General features: G+C 37.5%; 1 protein-coding gene across 2 annotated transcripts in view; it reads right to left on the bottom strand.

The window, feature by feature from the left end:
• Window positions 1-18,552, bottom strand: part of LOC119656221 (protein kinase shaggy-like) — a 63,250-nt gene that overhangs the window by 35,525 nt on the left and 9,173 nt on the right. For both annotated transcript variants that reach the window (XM_038062620.1, XM_038062621.1), the window contains exon 2: window positions 9,506-10,863. In XM_038062620.1, coding sequence (XP_037918548.1) covers window positions 9,506-10,634 — 1,129 coding nt within the window. In that variant the 5' untranslated portion in view covers window positions 10,635-10,863. The remainder of the gene's footprint in view (window positions 1-9,505; window positions 10,864-18,552) is intronic.

Here is an 18,552-nt window from a genome sequence, read left to right as displayed (position 1 = left end):
CTAGACCATAATCCAATCGAGCATTCATGGAATGAATTAAAAAAAGAATACGGAGTAGAAACCCCACTCCAGCGAGCTTATAGGAGTCGAAAGAAGCGGTTAAAGAGGAATTCGTCAAAAATTTACTGGAGTCAATGAAGCATAGGATGGAAACTGCGATACAGCAGAGGGGAGGGAACACTCTTTAGTGGTTGGTCCAAATAAAAAATTATTTAGTTTCTTGTTGATTTGTTTTTGTTTCTTAAAATTCAGTTTTAGGTGTAATTTATGGAGGTTGAATGCCATCTCCAATAATCCCCGTTTTAAGGCGATTCATACACGAATGTAACACCTTTAGATCGATACTGGAATGCGCTTTCAGTTTTTTTTTGTTCACGAGTGTAGTTATTGATAAAATTTTTTAATTCAAACTCAAAACAGAAACGCATCCTCCTTCATATATAAATTACTTCTATGACCCCTCCCGATTCAACTAGATTGTCGCTTTCTTCGCCGCATAACATAGAACCCAAAGAGACGAAAAGCGAAAACGTCCCAAATCTATCCTTTTCATTGATAATGACAAAAATGCATAACTATGTTTAATTCATTTAACCATTCCAAAACTATCCTTCAAGACGTGCATGCAAAAAATAGAACAAAACAGAACACCATTTCGATATCACTTAATTATTAGCTTCAAAAACGTTTTTAACGAATTAAACGCAGAAATTTCCACGTTTACTTTACTCTACCTTCAACGATATCTCCATTCAATGTTTCCTTCGATTCATCTATTGTTCTTGGTATCGACAACGCGACTTTATGTTCAGGAAAAAGATCTTGTAACTTATCCACAATCACTTGCATATCTACGTGATCGCAAAAAAATATTCTCGATTCGAATCGTCTTTTTACAAGCAAAATAGGTGACATGAGTTGATTAGGGAGAAATATGGAAAATGAGAAAAATTACAAGAAAATATGATCGATGAAAAAGAGAACAGAAAAGGATGAGCCTGTTAACAGGAAAATCTTCAGCTGAATTTCAACTTGAGAGGGATTTGAAGTTAATATGAAGCTGATATAACTGAGTTTATGAATGCGAGAAGTTTTGTCGAACCTGCCCAAAATAGTTCTCTGGAACTCCATTTACTCTAGATAAAGGAATGACTAGTTCGTTCCAAAGAAAATAAACAAATGAATCAATGTGAGTTGTTCATCTTAAAATTGGACAATATACATTAATGAAGCAGAAGGATAGAAGCAAGCAGAAAAGCAAGTTACTCCAAATCTGATATTGCTAATTCTTCCAAAAAGAAGAGATTGGGTTCACATTCTAGGAGCCCCGGTAGCAAGCCGTATTCCGGCAGCCAAACTTCTCCCAAACTTCTGCTGATGCGATAATGATCGAGATACATTGACTGATAAGAATAACTTGCAACAACAAAAAAAAAGATACGAATGGTCAGATGAAATGTTGTTGTACTTTACAATGCATTTCAAAACATTTATCACGAATGGTTTACTTGGGTCGAATTTCTTTGGACGGTACGCTGCATCCGGCGACGACGAAGATGATCCCGAAGAGCTAGATGACGAAGAGGAGGAACTTCGCCTATTTTTCAATACCTTCCTGCTTATTACTCTTGGAGGGGGCGTCGATACATTCACCAATTCCCTTGTCACCGTTCTTTTCCGTACAACTTTTACTATTCTCACAGAACGTTTTTTCTTCAGACCCATATTCACTGGATCAGCTTCGGTTTGAATAGAAATTATGGAAAGACACAAAATATTTTAAGAAACTGGAAAACCACTGAAGATACGACACCAGCAACAGTCAAACAAACAATTGTTATATTCAAGACGAATAGAAACAACTAAGATACGTCCGCACCAACAAAATTATTTCAGTTACTGATTTTTAAACTGTTTCAAAAATCTCCGGCATGCGAATATTATGCACTAATTAGAATGCACTTTCGTCATTATCAAATAGTATACGCAGTCTAGCCTCCTACCTAGTCGTACTATTAAATGCAAAGAAATTTCCTTCAAATTTCTAAGCAAATGTAAATTTCCCTCTTCTAATTATGAAACTCTGAGTATCAGGAAGAATATCAAAGCGGAGGACGAGAAAAAAACATATGCATGTATGTAATGTTAATTAACGAATATATGTGGACAGAAAATTACCTACATTTACACATCAATGCACCAGAACTATCTTAGTATTAGATTTGCATAGATAAAATCAAAATTACATGGTAATATTCACAGGTGCCAAATAGCACTCTTGGCGCAGTCAAACGGGTTAAAGGTAAGATATGCTTTTGCAACATGTTGCATGCGAGACGGCATACTTTGATCATCAGTGCAACATAAATTCGCACGCTAAGAATGCATTAAACATGTGAACACATCACTTATGTGCAGTTAGCAACGTACAATTCAGTGCATGTAGATAGTATGCAATCTTGGCTTTTTTATTTGCTCAGCTCCGCTACACCTACGCGCACGTTTGTGGATGTTCTAATCTATTATCATCGTGTCTGCGATAAATTTAAATTCGTTGTTTGCTTCTGAAGATAGTTTGGAATGTGTGACGTTATTTTTAAAGTCATGTGAGCTGTACATATGTATTTGATCTGTTTTTATATTTTATATAAGAGATGGGGGTAGGTGAATTTGAATGTAACGTATATGAAAAATGACTCAAGGATTTACGTTAGGAAATCCACCAGCGGAATAGCTAATTTAAGGGACTTTTTTTATGTTTTCCGGCCAGCATTAAATAAAGTTAAACGTAAACTTCTCCCGTACACACACTGGGTTCATTTAATCTAATATGGATTGGCTTGGGCAGCATTATCGAACTGAACAATTTAAGGAAATGTGATTTCCGCAATCACGGGCCGTAGATACGCTCCCCATGGTTTTAGGAGTAGCAGTCAAGAGTTAACCGAACAGTTAAACTCAACTTATATAACCACAAAAACATGACGTAACCGAAACTAATCAGACTGAAAGTTTTATTACAAAGATACTTGGGAGGAAGGAGACTTAATACGAGGTGATAAGAATAAACAAACCCTGTCCTGCCCACTATGGTTTGTTTGTGAGGATTGAACAATAGATCCTTTCAAAAAACCATCTTTCGGTCTCTGTTGTCCTCACACACCAAATTTCTGGTTAGTTGTATTCATAGAATAACCAGAGTTCATTCCTATTCAGTATTTCATATTTCTAGCGATGAAGCTCGCTCAAACCTCGAGGTTATTAAAGGCCATGATTCATTCGATGTGGGGATTCGCAATGATGAGATTTTCGCCGTTTCCTTCGTTTATGAAAGCGACTCCAGTTCCCAGTCCCGTTTACTCACATTAGGACCTGAGATGACTAAAGGCTGACCAGCACAAACCCATACAACCGAGTTAGTAAATATAGACCTTTATAGAACTTGAAACTAGTAGGATACCTAAATTCGAAGGATAAAGCCCAAGAACACTTTAAACACAAGCAATTCTATTCTTCGGTCTTCGAATTAGAGAAGGAAGTCACTGAATGCCAAGAATGAGTTTGGAATGCTTCATCACAGATCATCATCATCAACGGCGCCACAACCGGTATCCGATCTAGGCCTGCCTTAATAAGGAACTCCTGACATCCCGGCTTTGCGCCGAGGTGCACCAATTCGATATTCCTAAAAGCTGCCTCGTCTTCTTTTTCTACCGTAGATATTGCCCTTATAGACTTTCCGGACTGGATCATTCTCATCCATACGGATTAAGTGACCCGCCCACCGTAATCGATTGACCCGGATTTTATCCACAACATGACGGTCATTGTATCGCTCATAGATTTCGTCGTTATGTAGGCTACGGAATTGTCCATCCTCATGTAGGGGGCCAAAAATTCTTCGGAGGATTCTTCTCTCGAACGCGGCCAAGAGTTCGCAATTCTTCTTGCTAAGAACCCAAGTCTCCGAGGAATACATGAGGACTGGCAAGAGGGAATACATGAGGACTGACAAGATTGTCTTGTACAGTAAGAGCTTTGACCCTATGGTGAGACGTTTCGAGCGGAACAGTTTTTGTAAGCTGAAATAGGCTCTGTTGGCTAACAACAACAGGATTTCATCATCGTAGCTGTTATCGGTTGTGATTTTCGACCCTAGATAGGAGTAATTATCAACGGTCTCAGAGTTGGATTCTCCTATCTTTATTCCTCCCGTTTGACCATTACATTACTTTACGTCAGAGTAAAATGACTTTGAAAAAAGCATGAATTAACTTAAGCTTTACCTCAGAGTTCAGGAATAAAACCCAACATAGTAAATATATTCTGAATTCATCAATTTATTCAAAACGTATCGTAAAGGTTACATCCACTAGGAAATCCAAAAAAATGTTCCCTCAGCTTTTAACAAGACTTTGTTCTGATTAGTTTTTTTTATATTACAACTTTACAACAGAGTTAGCCTTATAAAACACATTTACGTAGAAGGGCCGGATATGATCGGGCAAAGTGAAGAAATTAAAGTTTAACTACAGCCGTACCTGGAATACTGCATTTAACTTTAGATTTGAAGTGACGTAGACCAATAAAAAAAAGGTGGATAATATTCTTCATAGCTTACGAAGGCACTGACGTATCGAAAATCTGTGTCATTATTTTGCACTAAGTTGCTGCTTTCATGGGAAAACGATAGTTGAAGCCGTATAGATCATGATGGCTTTTCGACTCGACAACTTCGAACGTTTGCACCATACTAGTTTTGTCTACCCATTACAAAATCAAGGCAAATAGATAACATTCTCGGACAAATCGAAGGCAGATAATTAACCAAATTGAAAAAAAAAACGTTTCCTTGGCTGGTAACAAAAAGAGATTATGCTCACAAATGCATTTCAGTCTCCTGAAAAATGATTACATGATGAGAGCACTGCCTCGAGAGTACGCTGTCATCATGTAAATCAATTGAGCTTCCTCAATCTCACGGGATAATTATCTCATAATTACAGTTTACCCAGAAGAGAAGATACTCTCGAGGAAATAATAAGCACTATCGAATACGTAAGTACCCCCGCTATGGAAATGGATCTTTGATCTTAGTATGCAAACGCAAGTCTACGTTCCATGTAAGTGCGGTAATTTATGTGTTTCAATACCAGCTAGAGCTTGTTGAGAAATAATTTTTGTTCTTTTGCTCTGTGTTATATGTATAACTTTTGAGGTAGTTCACCCACTCAATCTTACAACTTTAAACTGATAGTTATCCTTCCTTGATAGATTAAATTATTCCAGAAGGAAAAAAGAGATATGAAATGAGATTGTCTAGATAGTCAAAATCAGAACTCTTCTACTTTATTGGTCAAATAAACACGGGGTGAAGTTTTTATGTTATCTCTTTGCCATTGAATATGATTACTTTAACATATCTAAATTACATTTACAGATGTAAAATCCGAATTACTTAAAATATCAACTCTCGACGTCTTTTTAACAATTATAGTTAGTATAGCGGGAACTAGGCACCTACCGAAAACTAGGAAAAAATATAAATCAATCCCCATATACGTATACGTATATAGTGAATATACAAAAAAAAAACGAAATTCATTTACACTTGAACCTGCAAATTGTCGCGCATTTCACAACAGAAAGATAAACACTTTTAGATATAAACAAATTTTCATATATTCATTCCAATAAGAATTTATTAATTAGGAGCAGAAAAACGTGAAGGTTGCAAACAATGTAAATATATTTCGTCAAAATAATCATAAATTTGGTTGGGATTTCGGATTTAGTCTATGAAATCTAGAGGTCGGATTTGTATTAATTATATTTTATGAATGCTAAAGAAATTTTTATGCTCTCATATGCATTTTTTTCGCGATTTAATAATAATTTATTGAAAATTTAAGCTTGAATCGCAATGCCACACATTCATTCATTGTACTAAACATAAAGAAAGAAATGAAAATAAATAATTAAAATTGAGTTGAAAGAAAGAACAATGGTTCTGGATGTCCCTCAAAGGATGAATTTCGAATGCTTGAACTGAGCAGATCAATTTTAAAAAAATATCATAAGTTACGCGATGTGGAGACATGCTAAATGCTACTGACTCATTCTACATGGCTAATTCCGATTAAATTTTGTTATGGGTTTTCCTCTTGCTTTACCTTAACTACAAAAAAATCTAATTCTTTGAGGCAACCACAACCAAAACAGTGTTGTTTGGCTTGATACGTTACATTACCTAATACTCACTCCATTCGGATTAGCTTTCGACCCAGAGCAGTGTTGAACAGAATCCAGAAGAGCCAACTTCATTACTGAATGGGGAAAAAGACTTAAAACCAAAATAGAAACCAGACTGGAACCCTGAACCAGTTCGAGTTAACGAACAATTATGAGAAAACCGATGAGTGCGGTCAGAAAATACAATGGAGGGTTTAAAAACCGCACTACAAACTTGACTTTCAGATTTGGCAAAAAGCACAAGCGGTTTCATAAGGCAGTGGTTTGACCATCACAGAATCTTTATTTTCATCCAATAATTTACTATATTTGGTAGCAATCAAAAACACTTACTATCAAAAAGAGGAGTCAATTAGACATTCTGCAAGGTGGTTTCAAACAAGTGAAATCTGTCAAAGCATATAGAGACTTCGGCAGACAAAGTTGTTAAAGCCAGTACTTCTGGGAATCATATTCGAATAACAATCGTTGACGCAACACTCCATATTGAATCAGGGCCTTGATGTGTGTTCCAGCACTTCATTCAAGATCACATTGTCCGACACAAAGGTATATTATACAAAATTTGGCAAATATTATCGGTTTAACTCTGCTAGTGTATTGTCGGAAGAATTAAAATTTACTGGATGGAGTCTGTTGAAACATGGAAAAAGTGGCCACCCCAAACCGGATACTTTATTGAAAGCCCACCTCACCCACCTCCCACTCAAAAAACAATTACTACGTCCACTGGGCAATGGACAACTTTGATTTATTCTGTAAAAGGAATATACTGAAATATTCAAATAAACCAAAAAATAACTTATTTACTCACAGAATTTCTCTACAACTTGCACAACTTTCGCGTTATTTGACGTATATGGATTAGACATGATGTAGGTTCTTGACATGCCCAGGATAATAACATCGAAAAAAAATGTTTCCTCCTCGTTAAAATCTCACATTCAGAAATTATACATCTGTTACCACATGTAAAAAATCTGTTTCTTTTTTTTCGTTTAAAATCTCTCAGAACTTAAAATAAAGAAACTAAACCGATCGAAATATCGAAAAGATATTCTGTGTTTTACAGAATCTTAAAAAATTGAACCAATGGAAAAAAAATCTATACAAAAAGGTCAGATAATTCTATGACCTTTCGTTAATGTTGATTAAATCGACAAACTTTTTCCGATGATATCTGAATTATTTTCCCGTTTCTGTTGTGACACAAAATGAAAACGAAAATCAAATGGTTGAGAAAGTATAAAAAAAAAACACCACCAAAACTAGACAATTTTGTAACGAACTGAATTGACAGTTGAAATATATCGGCATAATTCTCAAATTCTGACAATGAATTTGACATCAGTGATGTGGAGTGCACCCTGGGTCACTGCGCTGGAATATGTTTGGAGTCTGAGTAGGTTTGGCATAAATCAAGTAGCCTAATTTCTTATTAGTTCCCAGAATTTGGGGAAACTGCACTCCATGGGCAGCTGTAGTAGGACCTTTCATATAACGGAATGCCAAGTGATGCCACCTGACAATGAAGGATGTAGTTTTTGTAGTAATTCTATGTGGCTGTCATTAATTTGCTCATGAAACAGAAAAGTGGCTAATTCTCATGAGCACCGTGCTGTTGTAAAATGTTGTCTTTACATAGAAAGAACAGCTTACAAAGAATATATCCTTAGTAAAACTCGCCAGGACGCCAGATAGCAAATATATAGAATTGGTGGACTTCGGCGCAAAATCGGGATGTCTGTAGTTTCTTATTAAGGTTAAACCATAAACAATGTTTCCAAAATCCGTAATTTCATCAGTAAAGATTGACGTAAGACTATGAACCTACTCGAATAGTTATCCAATTCGGAGTTCAATAGATTTTGACAAATGCTTGGAAATGACAGACTTCTTAATGGGGATCAAGGGAATCATCGCAGTCAAACATGTATTAACATGAACCACCCATCGTTTGAGTTCAGTCATGGTGCTGTGACTACAACCCAGAAACTAAACAGCAAATAAATCAACAAAAGTATCTTGGTTAATACCGTCCAAAAAAATCCTATTGTGATAACGACTGCGCAAATTTTTTATCTCAACGAAGATTACTAACCTAGCATCCTGTTGAACAAATTTAGCTCACTAGAACTTTTTCCTGCTCCCTAGTATGAAAAAGTATGATATCAACGATGCAAAACGCACCAGTGTGAGCATTCTAGCGGGATGTATTACTCTCCTTCACTAGACATGTCAGTACTCCCTGCCAAATAATCAATATGAATTTTAGCTCCATGCTATTTTCGACAGCGTTACCAGTGAATCTATTGAACAGCTAAATTTGAAGCAACATTATGTCATTAAGTTTTGTATGAAAACTTGGCCAAAAGAATATACCCTTTAAAAACTTGAAATAGGTCTTGTCAAAAACTCAAGTTTTCCGTTGGCACCATTTGTTGTTAAATGACCGAGAACTGGTGGGAAACTATTCTTGCTTGGGAAGGTTTTTAGCTTCAAAACACATCGAAGAGGTGGAAGCTCTTGTCAGGTAAGATAGCTGTTTAACATTAAACCAGTAACCAGTTTAAAATTGATGAGTTCTACCATACATCAAACTTTTACTGAAGATTTGCACCTTACAAAGGCTTGTGTCATAATGATGCTAAAAAGGTTACAATCGAGCACGAGGACAATTGGGCAAACGCATATTGGATCAGGGCCTTGAAGTGTGTTACAGCGCTTCATTCAAGACCGTAACTGTACACTACAGTACACTGTAGGAGGCAATGTGGTCAGCATTGCACTCGCCCGAGATCATTACCTTGATTTGACACACGTACTCATCCACAGCTGAGTCGACTGGTATCCGATGTCAAATCACGATACAAATCCTACTGTCACCAGTGAGCTTCGAACCGTGATCTTCCGTACGACAGCCTGGTGCTCTAACCACGTATCTTTCGCTTTTTTGGCAAAATTGGCCAGAATTTTCTATCGGACCTTGTATACCCTAAGTTAGAATATGTTCGACATTGCAAGATATATTCATTCAACAAAACTGCGAAAATTTCCACCGAGTAATATTCATAGTGTTCCTTTCTCGTCCTTTTATTTTCAATAATAAGTTTCGATAGGGTCGATAGCATTTACTTCCCCCTCTATGGCCACAATGAACACAGTCAAATAACGTAATTCTGCCAGATATGATTCCCTTACCTCTTCAACAACTAAGAGCTATAATAGTACAAAATATCCAATATATACTTACTTAAAGCATTTTTGAATTTCCGACGTAATTTACTCCAATTTACACATCCTTGCCCATCATCCAGTGTCCTACTACTATCCTTATTACTATCATTATTGCGATTACTATTATTACTATGTATATCACAGTCATCAGTCTTCTTGATTTTTTCATTTTTCTCCTTTTTCCGTCGAACTGACATCTTTTCATCAGCATCACGGCCACCACCATCCCCATTTCGTCGTAGCTCCTTCATCTTCTTATGGAGATATTTAGAGCGTAGCTTAGGACTACCGAACTCATCCAAATAATACATGCAATCCTCGAGACCATCCTTTTTATTAATGAGTCTTGGATCGATAGCTGGCTCATCTGTTGAGTTCACTGGTGGAATCTGTTTCGAGATACGTTGCTGTCCGTATTGTTGCTGTACTCGTTGGTCCACAGTGATGAAAGCCGATTTTTTTGTTTTAAGACCGGAAGCATTGGTGTTAATTGAGTGAGATGGTTTGGTGGTGGTGGTGCCATTATTACATTTAGCATAACCGCTACTAGTATTAGGAACTGTGTCGATTTTGTCCAAGTTCAGGCTTTCTTTCTTCTTGGCTGCGGCCACTGTGTTAATTCCGGTGGATTTGGTAGCATCTTTGGAAGCATCATAGCACGCCTTAGGCGACACATTATCAGCTTTGGTTTTATCAGGTCTAATTTTAGAGGATTCTTCCCCATTAAGCCCAACCGATGATGATGACGAACTATGAGCAGATTCTGATGACGATGCGGATGACACGGATGATATTGAACGCGATGCATCCTTGTTGTGGGAGCTATCAAATTTCCCAACACTTTCGATACCACTATCGTGTGAAAGTAGTTTGTAAGGATGCTTGGTTTTCGTATTAACCATCAGATTATCTGACGACGAATTTCCCTCTTGTAATGATGCCAGTTCATTTTCAATGTCGTTGCTGTCGTTAATCGACAAGTGACGATTATATCCTGAACCGGCCGTAGTTGTATCAAAGAATGTTTTCCGTGTCATTAAGAGCTGATCGGAGTTGTATTTTTCTGGTAGACTTCCGCCAACGTCAAATTTTAACGGATTGGCATCATGTACCACAGCATCAACAGGAACAGTGTTCAATTTCATATTATGTTAGGAACGAACGTTTTTGTCGATAAATTGTCCAATTCAGATTTAAATGTTCCACTGTTCAAATGTTTATCTGTTTACGAAGGGTTTTTCACTTTTATCGAATTACGTGTACACTTTAATTTTTTTATTGGGAAACCACATACACTTGAAAAGTTACATTATAATGGCTTTGGAAAAACACAAATTTTCTCGTCTCTAACCGTTGATCTGATAACAGAACGTGCTATAAAACGAGGGAAATTTCAGATTACAATCGTGCATTTTAGATGAACTGCATCATATATTCATCACTTATATTGTCAAATCTTATACTGAAAGACCCATTTGAAAAAATAGCATAGGCGAATTTAGGGCACCGTTTGGAAATGTCGCCAAAATCGGACTAGACACTTTGTTTTTGGCTCTAACGCGTGTCTACGTTTTAAATCGAATTATACACCAAAGTAAACACCAATCTTATTGTTCAGAATCAATTCTGCTTTATAAGGCACCATTCTACTCAGAGAAACTGATCAATGAATGTGGTTAAAATGCGCATATTTATTTAATATACTCAAAAGCACCACAGCTTACTACGGCTTGGTTACACACCCCTCGCTGTCTGGCCTATTTTTCTCTTATCTCCGCCAGCGAATTCGTCTAGAATCTACCACAAATATGCAAACAATCTGGAATTTAAATTTGTAAAAACCACTTTGTTGACATTTAAGGATCACTTTGACTTTTCACTTTACTCTCGAGTGACCATTTAATGCTTTTCACCTTGAAAATCCATAACACATTTCGTGTGGATATATTCACACGAGCCCCCTTTCCGTAATGGCTTTCACTATTATTCGTGATAGAGACTAAGTTTCTGAGATTCTTAATGTTCTAGATTTTCTTTTGCTTGAAGTTTTCCTTTTGCTCACTCATGAATATTTATCCATGAGAGGCTGACGAGAGAAGGTTAAATTAAACATTGAATTAATTATTCGCTCTAAAGAAAACTAAGGTATTTGGTCGACCAGCAAGTGTTAAGGGTTCAAGAAAACTGTAATATTTCATTTTACTCCAAAATATCCGTAACATCGACTTTGCAATTACACGCAATGCTAGAACCCAATTAACATAACTCAGGAATTAAACGTTACCACGACCGACACTTTTATGGCAGTGCTTCCATTAAGATATTGGTCAAATTTATAGGGAAACGCAAACTTAATGTTTTCCTTGCAAATGTTCTGTTTATGCGTATAAAACCTAAATTTATCCACGCAGGATTTGAATCGATTAACACATCGGCCGAAAACCAAACTCACATGACGGAACCCATGATATTAGGGAGGATTTTTGAGTGGTGCAAAGAGTATTCTGACCGACAGTAATGACGCGCGACTTGATTGTCGAGCTAACCGAATAACTTTGAGGCAGCTACTAATGTTTTTCTCAGTGAATGGACGACGTGGTCAGAGATATACAAACGATAGCAGACGAACCTACGACAATATATTATCCCCGAAGAGTATGTGTAGGATTTGGACCTCGCGTCATTTGTGACATTCTTAACATGGTGGGCAGGCACTTGACATATGCCATTCAGGCGTTTGTAAGGTAGGTTGACGAATTAGCAAGTAAGGGGGTAGATATCGCAGAATTTTGTTCAGGAATATTTTTGTTCCAAGAACATTTTCGGTATTCGCTAAGACTGCGGTAGGGGTTAAATTTCTCAACATGTACATGCCACCTATCGAAATAACCCCCAACATATTTGTAAAATTGAAACCACTAAGCAAACAACAGTTTTGTGGCCACAAAAGAAATGGCAATCCCTCTATAGCTTGGATTTGAAATAATGTGGCGCTCACAGATAGCGTTGTCGTCGCATTTAAACGTCAGAGACACTCATTCATCTGATCGTGACTTTTGGCAGCCATCGTTCTTTTATCACATTCTTCATTGTAATAAAATCTTTCCTTCTAAAAGCAATCATATAAATATATTATTGTTGTAATGAAAATATGCATATATGTATAAGCATGAGCTTCTTTTTAATCCAACGCACCACCAAGCATTGAGATAATGACCAAAGAGACAAATTTAATCTAAATCTCATCAAATAGATATAACAGAAAGCTGTGTGTAACCAGTGCCTGGCTCATAATAGAACCTTTTTCTTCATATCAGGGGCGTTCAATAAGTCTTTAAAAAATCCAAGAGATGGCGACCTTGTTCTTAGGAAGCATCATATCTAACACTATAACTGTCAAAGTCTCAGTTATATCCATCACATGGTTTCATTTTGATTGTCAATTGAAGTAATAAAATTTACTTATTTCGGAAAATACAAAACAAAGCTAACTTCGAGCAATGATTAAGCATTTCTACTTTAAAAGTTTAACACCGAAAGAGATTAAAGCTAGGTTGGATGAAGTACATGCCACATCTGCTTCTGTGTTGGCAACGGTTTACAATTGAGTAAATGAATTTAAAGATATCTGGACATCCACAAAAGATGAACATCGTTCAGCACGACCAGTGAAAGAGACTCCCGAAATGATTGACAAAATCCAAGGTATAATTTTGTGTAATCGACTAACTAAAGTGCGTGAAATAGCTCAAGCCATAGGCATATCGCAAGATACAGTGTTTTTAGTTTTGCACGAAAAATTGGTTTGTTAGAAAAATTTCAACAAGATAGGTGCCACGTTTGCACCCAGAAGAGAATAAACGCAGTCGATATATTGCTGTCTACAAAACGTGAATACACTATTACCCTCCACAGACAAAACAGTGGGTTTTTAAAGGTGAACGGGCTCCGAAAAGGCAAAGGCTATGAAATTGGCCGGAAAGATTATAGCCAGAGTTTTCTGAAATGCACGCGGGATCATCTATACCCTTATTGTATCGATTTAGCGAAAAAAATAAGAATAAACATCCTCATTTGCAAAAGATCCTCCTCCATTAAGACAAAGCGACCATCACCGCGGACAAAACTCTGATTATAAACTCTACGGAAGAGATTATGCTGTTGTCATCTGTCACCTGGAATGGACAGAGAATTGCTAAAATTATCTAGAAAAGAGCGGCCAAACTTGGGATGTATGTCATTAACGGGCCCCCGACTAACACCAGTTTCCTCCTCTGTAGGACCATCTTAGGCGACAGAAAATTGGAATCCGGTTCTTCACATCGGAATGACCAGTTCCACAACGGCCACTAGCTTCAGAGCAACAAATCTAAATGGCTGTGTATTTTCTATATCTACCTCTATTTTGGGAGACAGAAATGTTTAGTTTTTTTAGCGCAAACATCATGATTTTAATATAGCTTTTAAAAAAATAAGCCAAAGATATCGACCTACTGGAATCTGGTTCTTCACCTCGGATTGACCAACTCCACAGCAGTCAATAGCTTCGGAGTAACAAAGCCAAGTGTCTCTGTTTTCTATATCTTGCATTTTCCATATGGATTGATAGAAACGTGTTTCTGGACAGCTGCAGAATCTTACTCATCGAAGGCGAAGTAGAACTACTACCATAAACGCAAATTCGCAAGTATTTCTAACAATTCAGAGTACAACTATAAAAAATACGAAATTTAACACCAACGCATCCTTCAACCTTCATTGAAGCACAGCGAAAATGTTTAGGTCGAAATTTTCAACTTGTAGACACCATTAGTATCCAGCTGCCCTGCCGAAAACTAATGCACGTCCACTCCCTTTTTAACTGGTCAATATCTTATTTTGCATGGCGATTTCAACGCGTATTACACGTTATGTCATCCTAATCCAGAGGAGCCTTTGTCGATGAACCTTACTAACACCCATTGAATTTTCCATTGCCGAAACTGCCTTTAGAGGATGCCTACTAAAAGCAACTGCAAAATACGTTCCAGTAGATCCAGTCAAATTCTTCCACGTCAGCCACTTCTTGGCAGAAAGAAAGTGAGCGCATCCGGTGGATCAATGAAATGACAGAAAAGACAAGTACTCATAATCGTCAATTATCTGGCTGGACGACAATTTTCCACGGAGTTTAGATGCAATGACCTCGAACTTCAAACAGGGTGTCTCCACGGTGGAGGGTTAGCTCTAATAAGGCAACTAGAGTCTTGTTTGGAAGGTAACCAAAAAAGCACCCATGATTCTGAACAATGGTCACCTATCAAGGATATAACGAGCATAGTTAAACGTTATCATGATTTCTGAAAAACTAAGAATTATTCGGAGTTTTTCTATTAAGAACGAATTATGGTCATTATTCAAGGATAGTCAGGATAAACTGACAATTTTAAAAGGACAAATTTACACTTTTGAAAGCTCCGCCCGAGCCGTTTTTAAAAATTCATTTGGAAAACTCATCCAGACTAAATTTCTAACCCTCACAAGTAACCAGAAAAGGTTTTGAACCACTCATTCCTACTCTACTAACCAATAGTAACAAAATGTGGCAACATATAAATAAACTTTTTTGATGGGAATTATCGCATGTGCTGCCGCTGATGCCTAAATAGCGTCAATGCGGTCGGGTCGATGTTGGTGTCATCGTCATACCGCGCCATACATACATTTCCATACATTCGCATCCATATCTACTAATGCGTAGTATGCAAAAATAGATTCATTGGATAAACAGATATAAAGAGGATAAATGGCAAATATTCTGTTCATGTAGTATGACACATAGAACATTAGGCAGTAATGGCCCAAAGTAGCATCAGCACGGTTGATGGCGTGTGGGTTCATAAAATAAAAATGCCATTTAATCGACGGCATATTTAATGAATAATACAATATCTGCACGCATCAAGTTTGCCGGGGGAATTTCAGCCTTCGAGTCGCCCACTTGAAAAATTACGCAATCCGGTGTAACGAATTTCAAAGCCTCTCCGTCCCGACAGGTATTACCCGCTATCGTTTATCGAGCATATGAGTAAATTATGATATGCAGATAATAATTCACATTCCAAGGTGACTCAGGATGTAATCAGGGCCTATAGATTTGGCTGTGCTTTCAGTAAGTTTGGTTGAGTTTGGTTAACGGGCATGGGCGATTGCCTCCCCTTTCTCAAGGAAGTTCAATAGATAATTCTAGAAACTCAAGGCCCGAAAACATCTCTAAACTAGACTTCATAAGTCCATTCCACAAAAAGTTAAGAACGTAACTTCTTTCTTCTGGTGGTAAAAACAAACCATCCCAGCACCATGCTATCTACTTTAAACATACAAAAAGCGAATGGCGGATGTTTTGAAAGTGCCTCTTCGTCCATTACATTTAACGATGATAGATTTGGAATAATACAGATTACTCTTATCGTGCCGTCTTAACATTGTGTATGTATATATTATTCTGGTCCGAATAAAATACACAGCAACTAATCACTGTCAGCTTGAGACATTAATATATTACATACATATGTAGATAATTGGGTACATAGAGCGAATTCGCGACAAGTGATATCGCAAACAAAAGCACTTTGTCCGATAATGAATATTATTGCAACGAGAAAATAAGTAACCCAATTCTGAAACTAGACGGAGCTGAGAGAGAACAAAGAGAAGTGAAGAAGGCCTTACATTGAAGTGGTATTATGTACATAATACTAATCAATTTGTTGTTGATTACTTAAATAGAAGTACATCTGGTTAAGATTAAATGCGGTTTTTCCCATTGTTCAACGTACTCGACCCTCAACTTGTGATAAAAATCTTTATTTTAGGCCGATAACTGCTGTCTAAGGATCATTGGAACTGTTTCACTCCAGCACTCTTGAAAGTTTGTCAAAGAACAATAGATCCAGAAGGGCCTTATCTTACTGGCCTCGAAGAAAATAATATATTTCAGTGTAGACGGAGTAACTGACTGAGCCATCAGACAATTATGAATTATGGAATTATGCACAATCCAACAAGGTCTCAAAGAGTCAAAAATTCATTATCCCATGGCCCAAAAACAATGGACACAACCTTGCTGTGAGGGGCAGAACATGTCCCGTTTTAAACTAGCTTAGTTTTGGCAGAGGTGAAGAAGTGAACTTATTTTCCTCTCATACAAAAACCAAACACGATTAAGACCTCAGAGAAAGGATAATCGGTAACTCATCAATAGTAAACCAATCCCTTTCATAGTATTGGACGTCCCTGGACAAGCGAATATAGGTCTGTACTGCCTTTAGCTAATACGAACATCACCTGATGAGGCCGAAGTAGGAGCGGTGCTTTGTGACTCCAACTGATGATGCCTAGAGGATTATCATAGGCAAAATTGTTGAACTTTAACAGGGAATTAAGTCAGCGAAACAGACGCACTGTATACAAGCCATACTACACCAGTGTCTACATATACCCAAAAAATCTAGAACAGTAAGCGCACAAAGCAACAAGAATTCAACCCAAAGGAAATTACAAGCACGTTTGACAGTTTTCTGGAAAATTGTAGTCATTAAGGCAGGTCAAGCAAGGTAAACACCGAAACCAGTGCGACAAAGCGGAGCCCATCTCCCTAGACTTGCAAAAAAGATAAAGTCAAACCAATCGTGTTCCGCAGTAATCGATACGATGATATCGTAAAGTTATGTTAACAGGATTATTAAGAGTCACCTTCTGGTAACGTAAGTTGTCCGTCATCCATAAGCTACGAACATTGCAGCAACATCAAATCTCCGGGAAGCCTATTGTCGGAGTTTGCTTGCCACAAGTATACGATAGAACAAAGCTCATTCAATATTGGTGGCCCTTATTCTCTCGGGGGGACGAGAGTCATTATATAAAAGCGACGGTAAAAGAGGCTGACTTTTCTTATTCGCATTAACGAAGAATGCTTGGATATGATTTACAAAACCGGATAGCAGCCTTAATACTGCTAATGACTCCAACCCAATCGGAAGGATGTTCCAGCAAGGATGTGCTCAAGGCTGTAGCATTCGAAGTTGTTTTAGCGGACCTAGGTTTTTTTTTTTGATATCGAAAGGGCTCCAGGACGGCCGTTAGACATACTTAGGGGAGCTCCGAAATTAACAAACAAGGTGAGTGTCTTTTTAATTCCATATTACTACTAACCTTCTAGTCTAACAAATGTTATTCTTGCATAAGGCGGTGGTATTTCTAAAACGAACAGGTGGAGAATGACAAATAAGAGACATTTTTTTTATCTGAAGATTGACACTTTGAAGCCTCTCAGGAACCCCAGAACAATTAACTGGATGAAATCTGGTCAAGTCTTTAGATCGAAACTGTCGAGACCAAGCAAATCTAATATTGCTTCTCTAGGAAAACTAGACCCGTGGGCTGCTTACATGGCCTCCCAAGAAATGCAGAACTATTCAGCAACTGTGGTAGACTGAAGACCTCCCTGACTTCACAGAACTGACAATATTTGCCAGAGACCCAATTTTACAAAAACTGAATGTCGTTGGAACTGTCTAGAAAAGTCCTCGTTGGAGTTCTACTAATCTAGATATCAGCGTTCAGTAACATTCTGTGGAAAGAATATTTAGCTAGCTCCTTTGTGAAGAAGTCGGACACCGGTTGAATCAAATCATTTAGCGACTATGGCTTTTAGTAAGCAACAATTGTCTTTCTGGTACAAGCCATGGTACAGAGCCCGAATGTAACACGCTAAATAACGGAAGCAAAGAAATATGCCAAATCTTACTAAAAAGAGATGGGGTATCAACAGCTTCTCGCAATCTGGCTTTGAGGAGATATTGCCGAACATATTATAAAAGCAAAGGCGAACAGTAATCTCGTGGCAAAAAAAAAGATATTTGGCAGCAACTGACTACCACAAGAATCGGCCTTACTAAAGGCTTCACCACGGATATTCCATGACAGAATGTTAAAGTGGTAGAAAGTTGGATGTAATCAAAAAAATAATTATTAAGCCGGCTTTAGACGGTACGGTGATCGTTGTGTTTTGCGAACTCAAAA

This window comes from Hermetia illucens, chromosome 4, assembly GCF_905115235.1.
Source record: "Hermetia illucens chromosome 4, iHerIll2.2.curated.20191125, whole genome shotgun sequence".
In the NCBI taxonomy this organism is placed as follows: Eukaryota; Metazoa; Arthropoda; class Insecta; order Diptera; family Stratiomyidae; genus Hermetia; species Hermetia illucens.
Note: the sequence above shows the minus strand (reverse complement) of the source record. Positions and strands in the feature narration are given on the sequence as shown.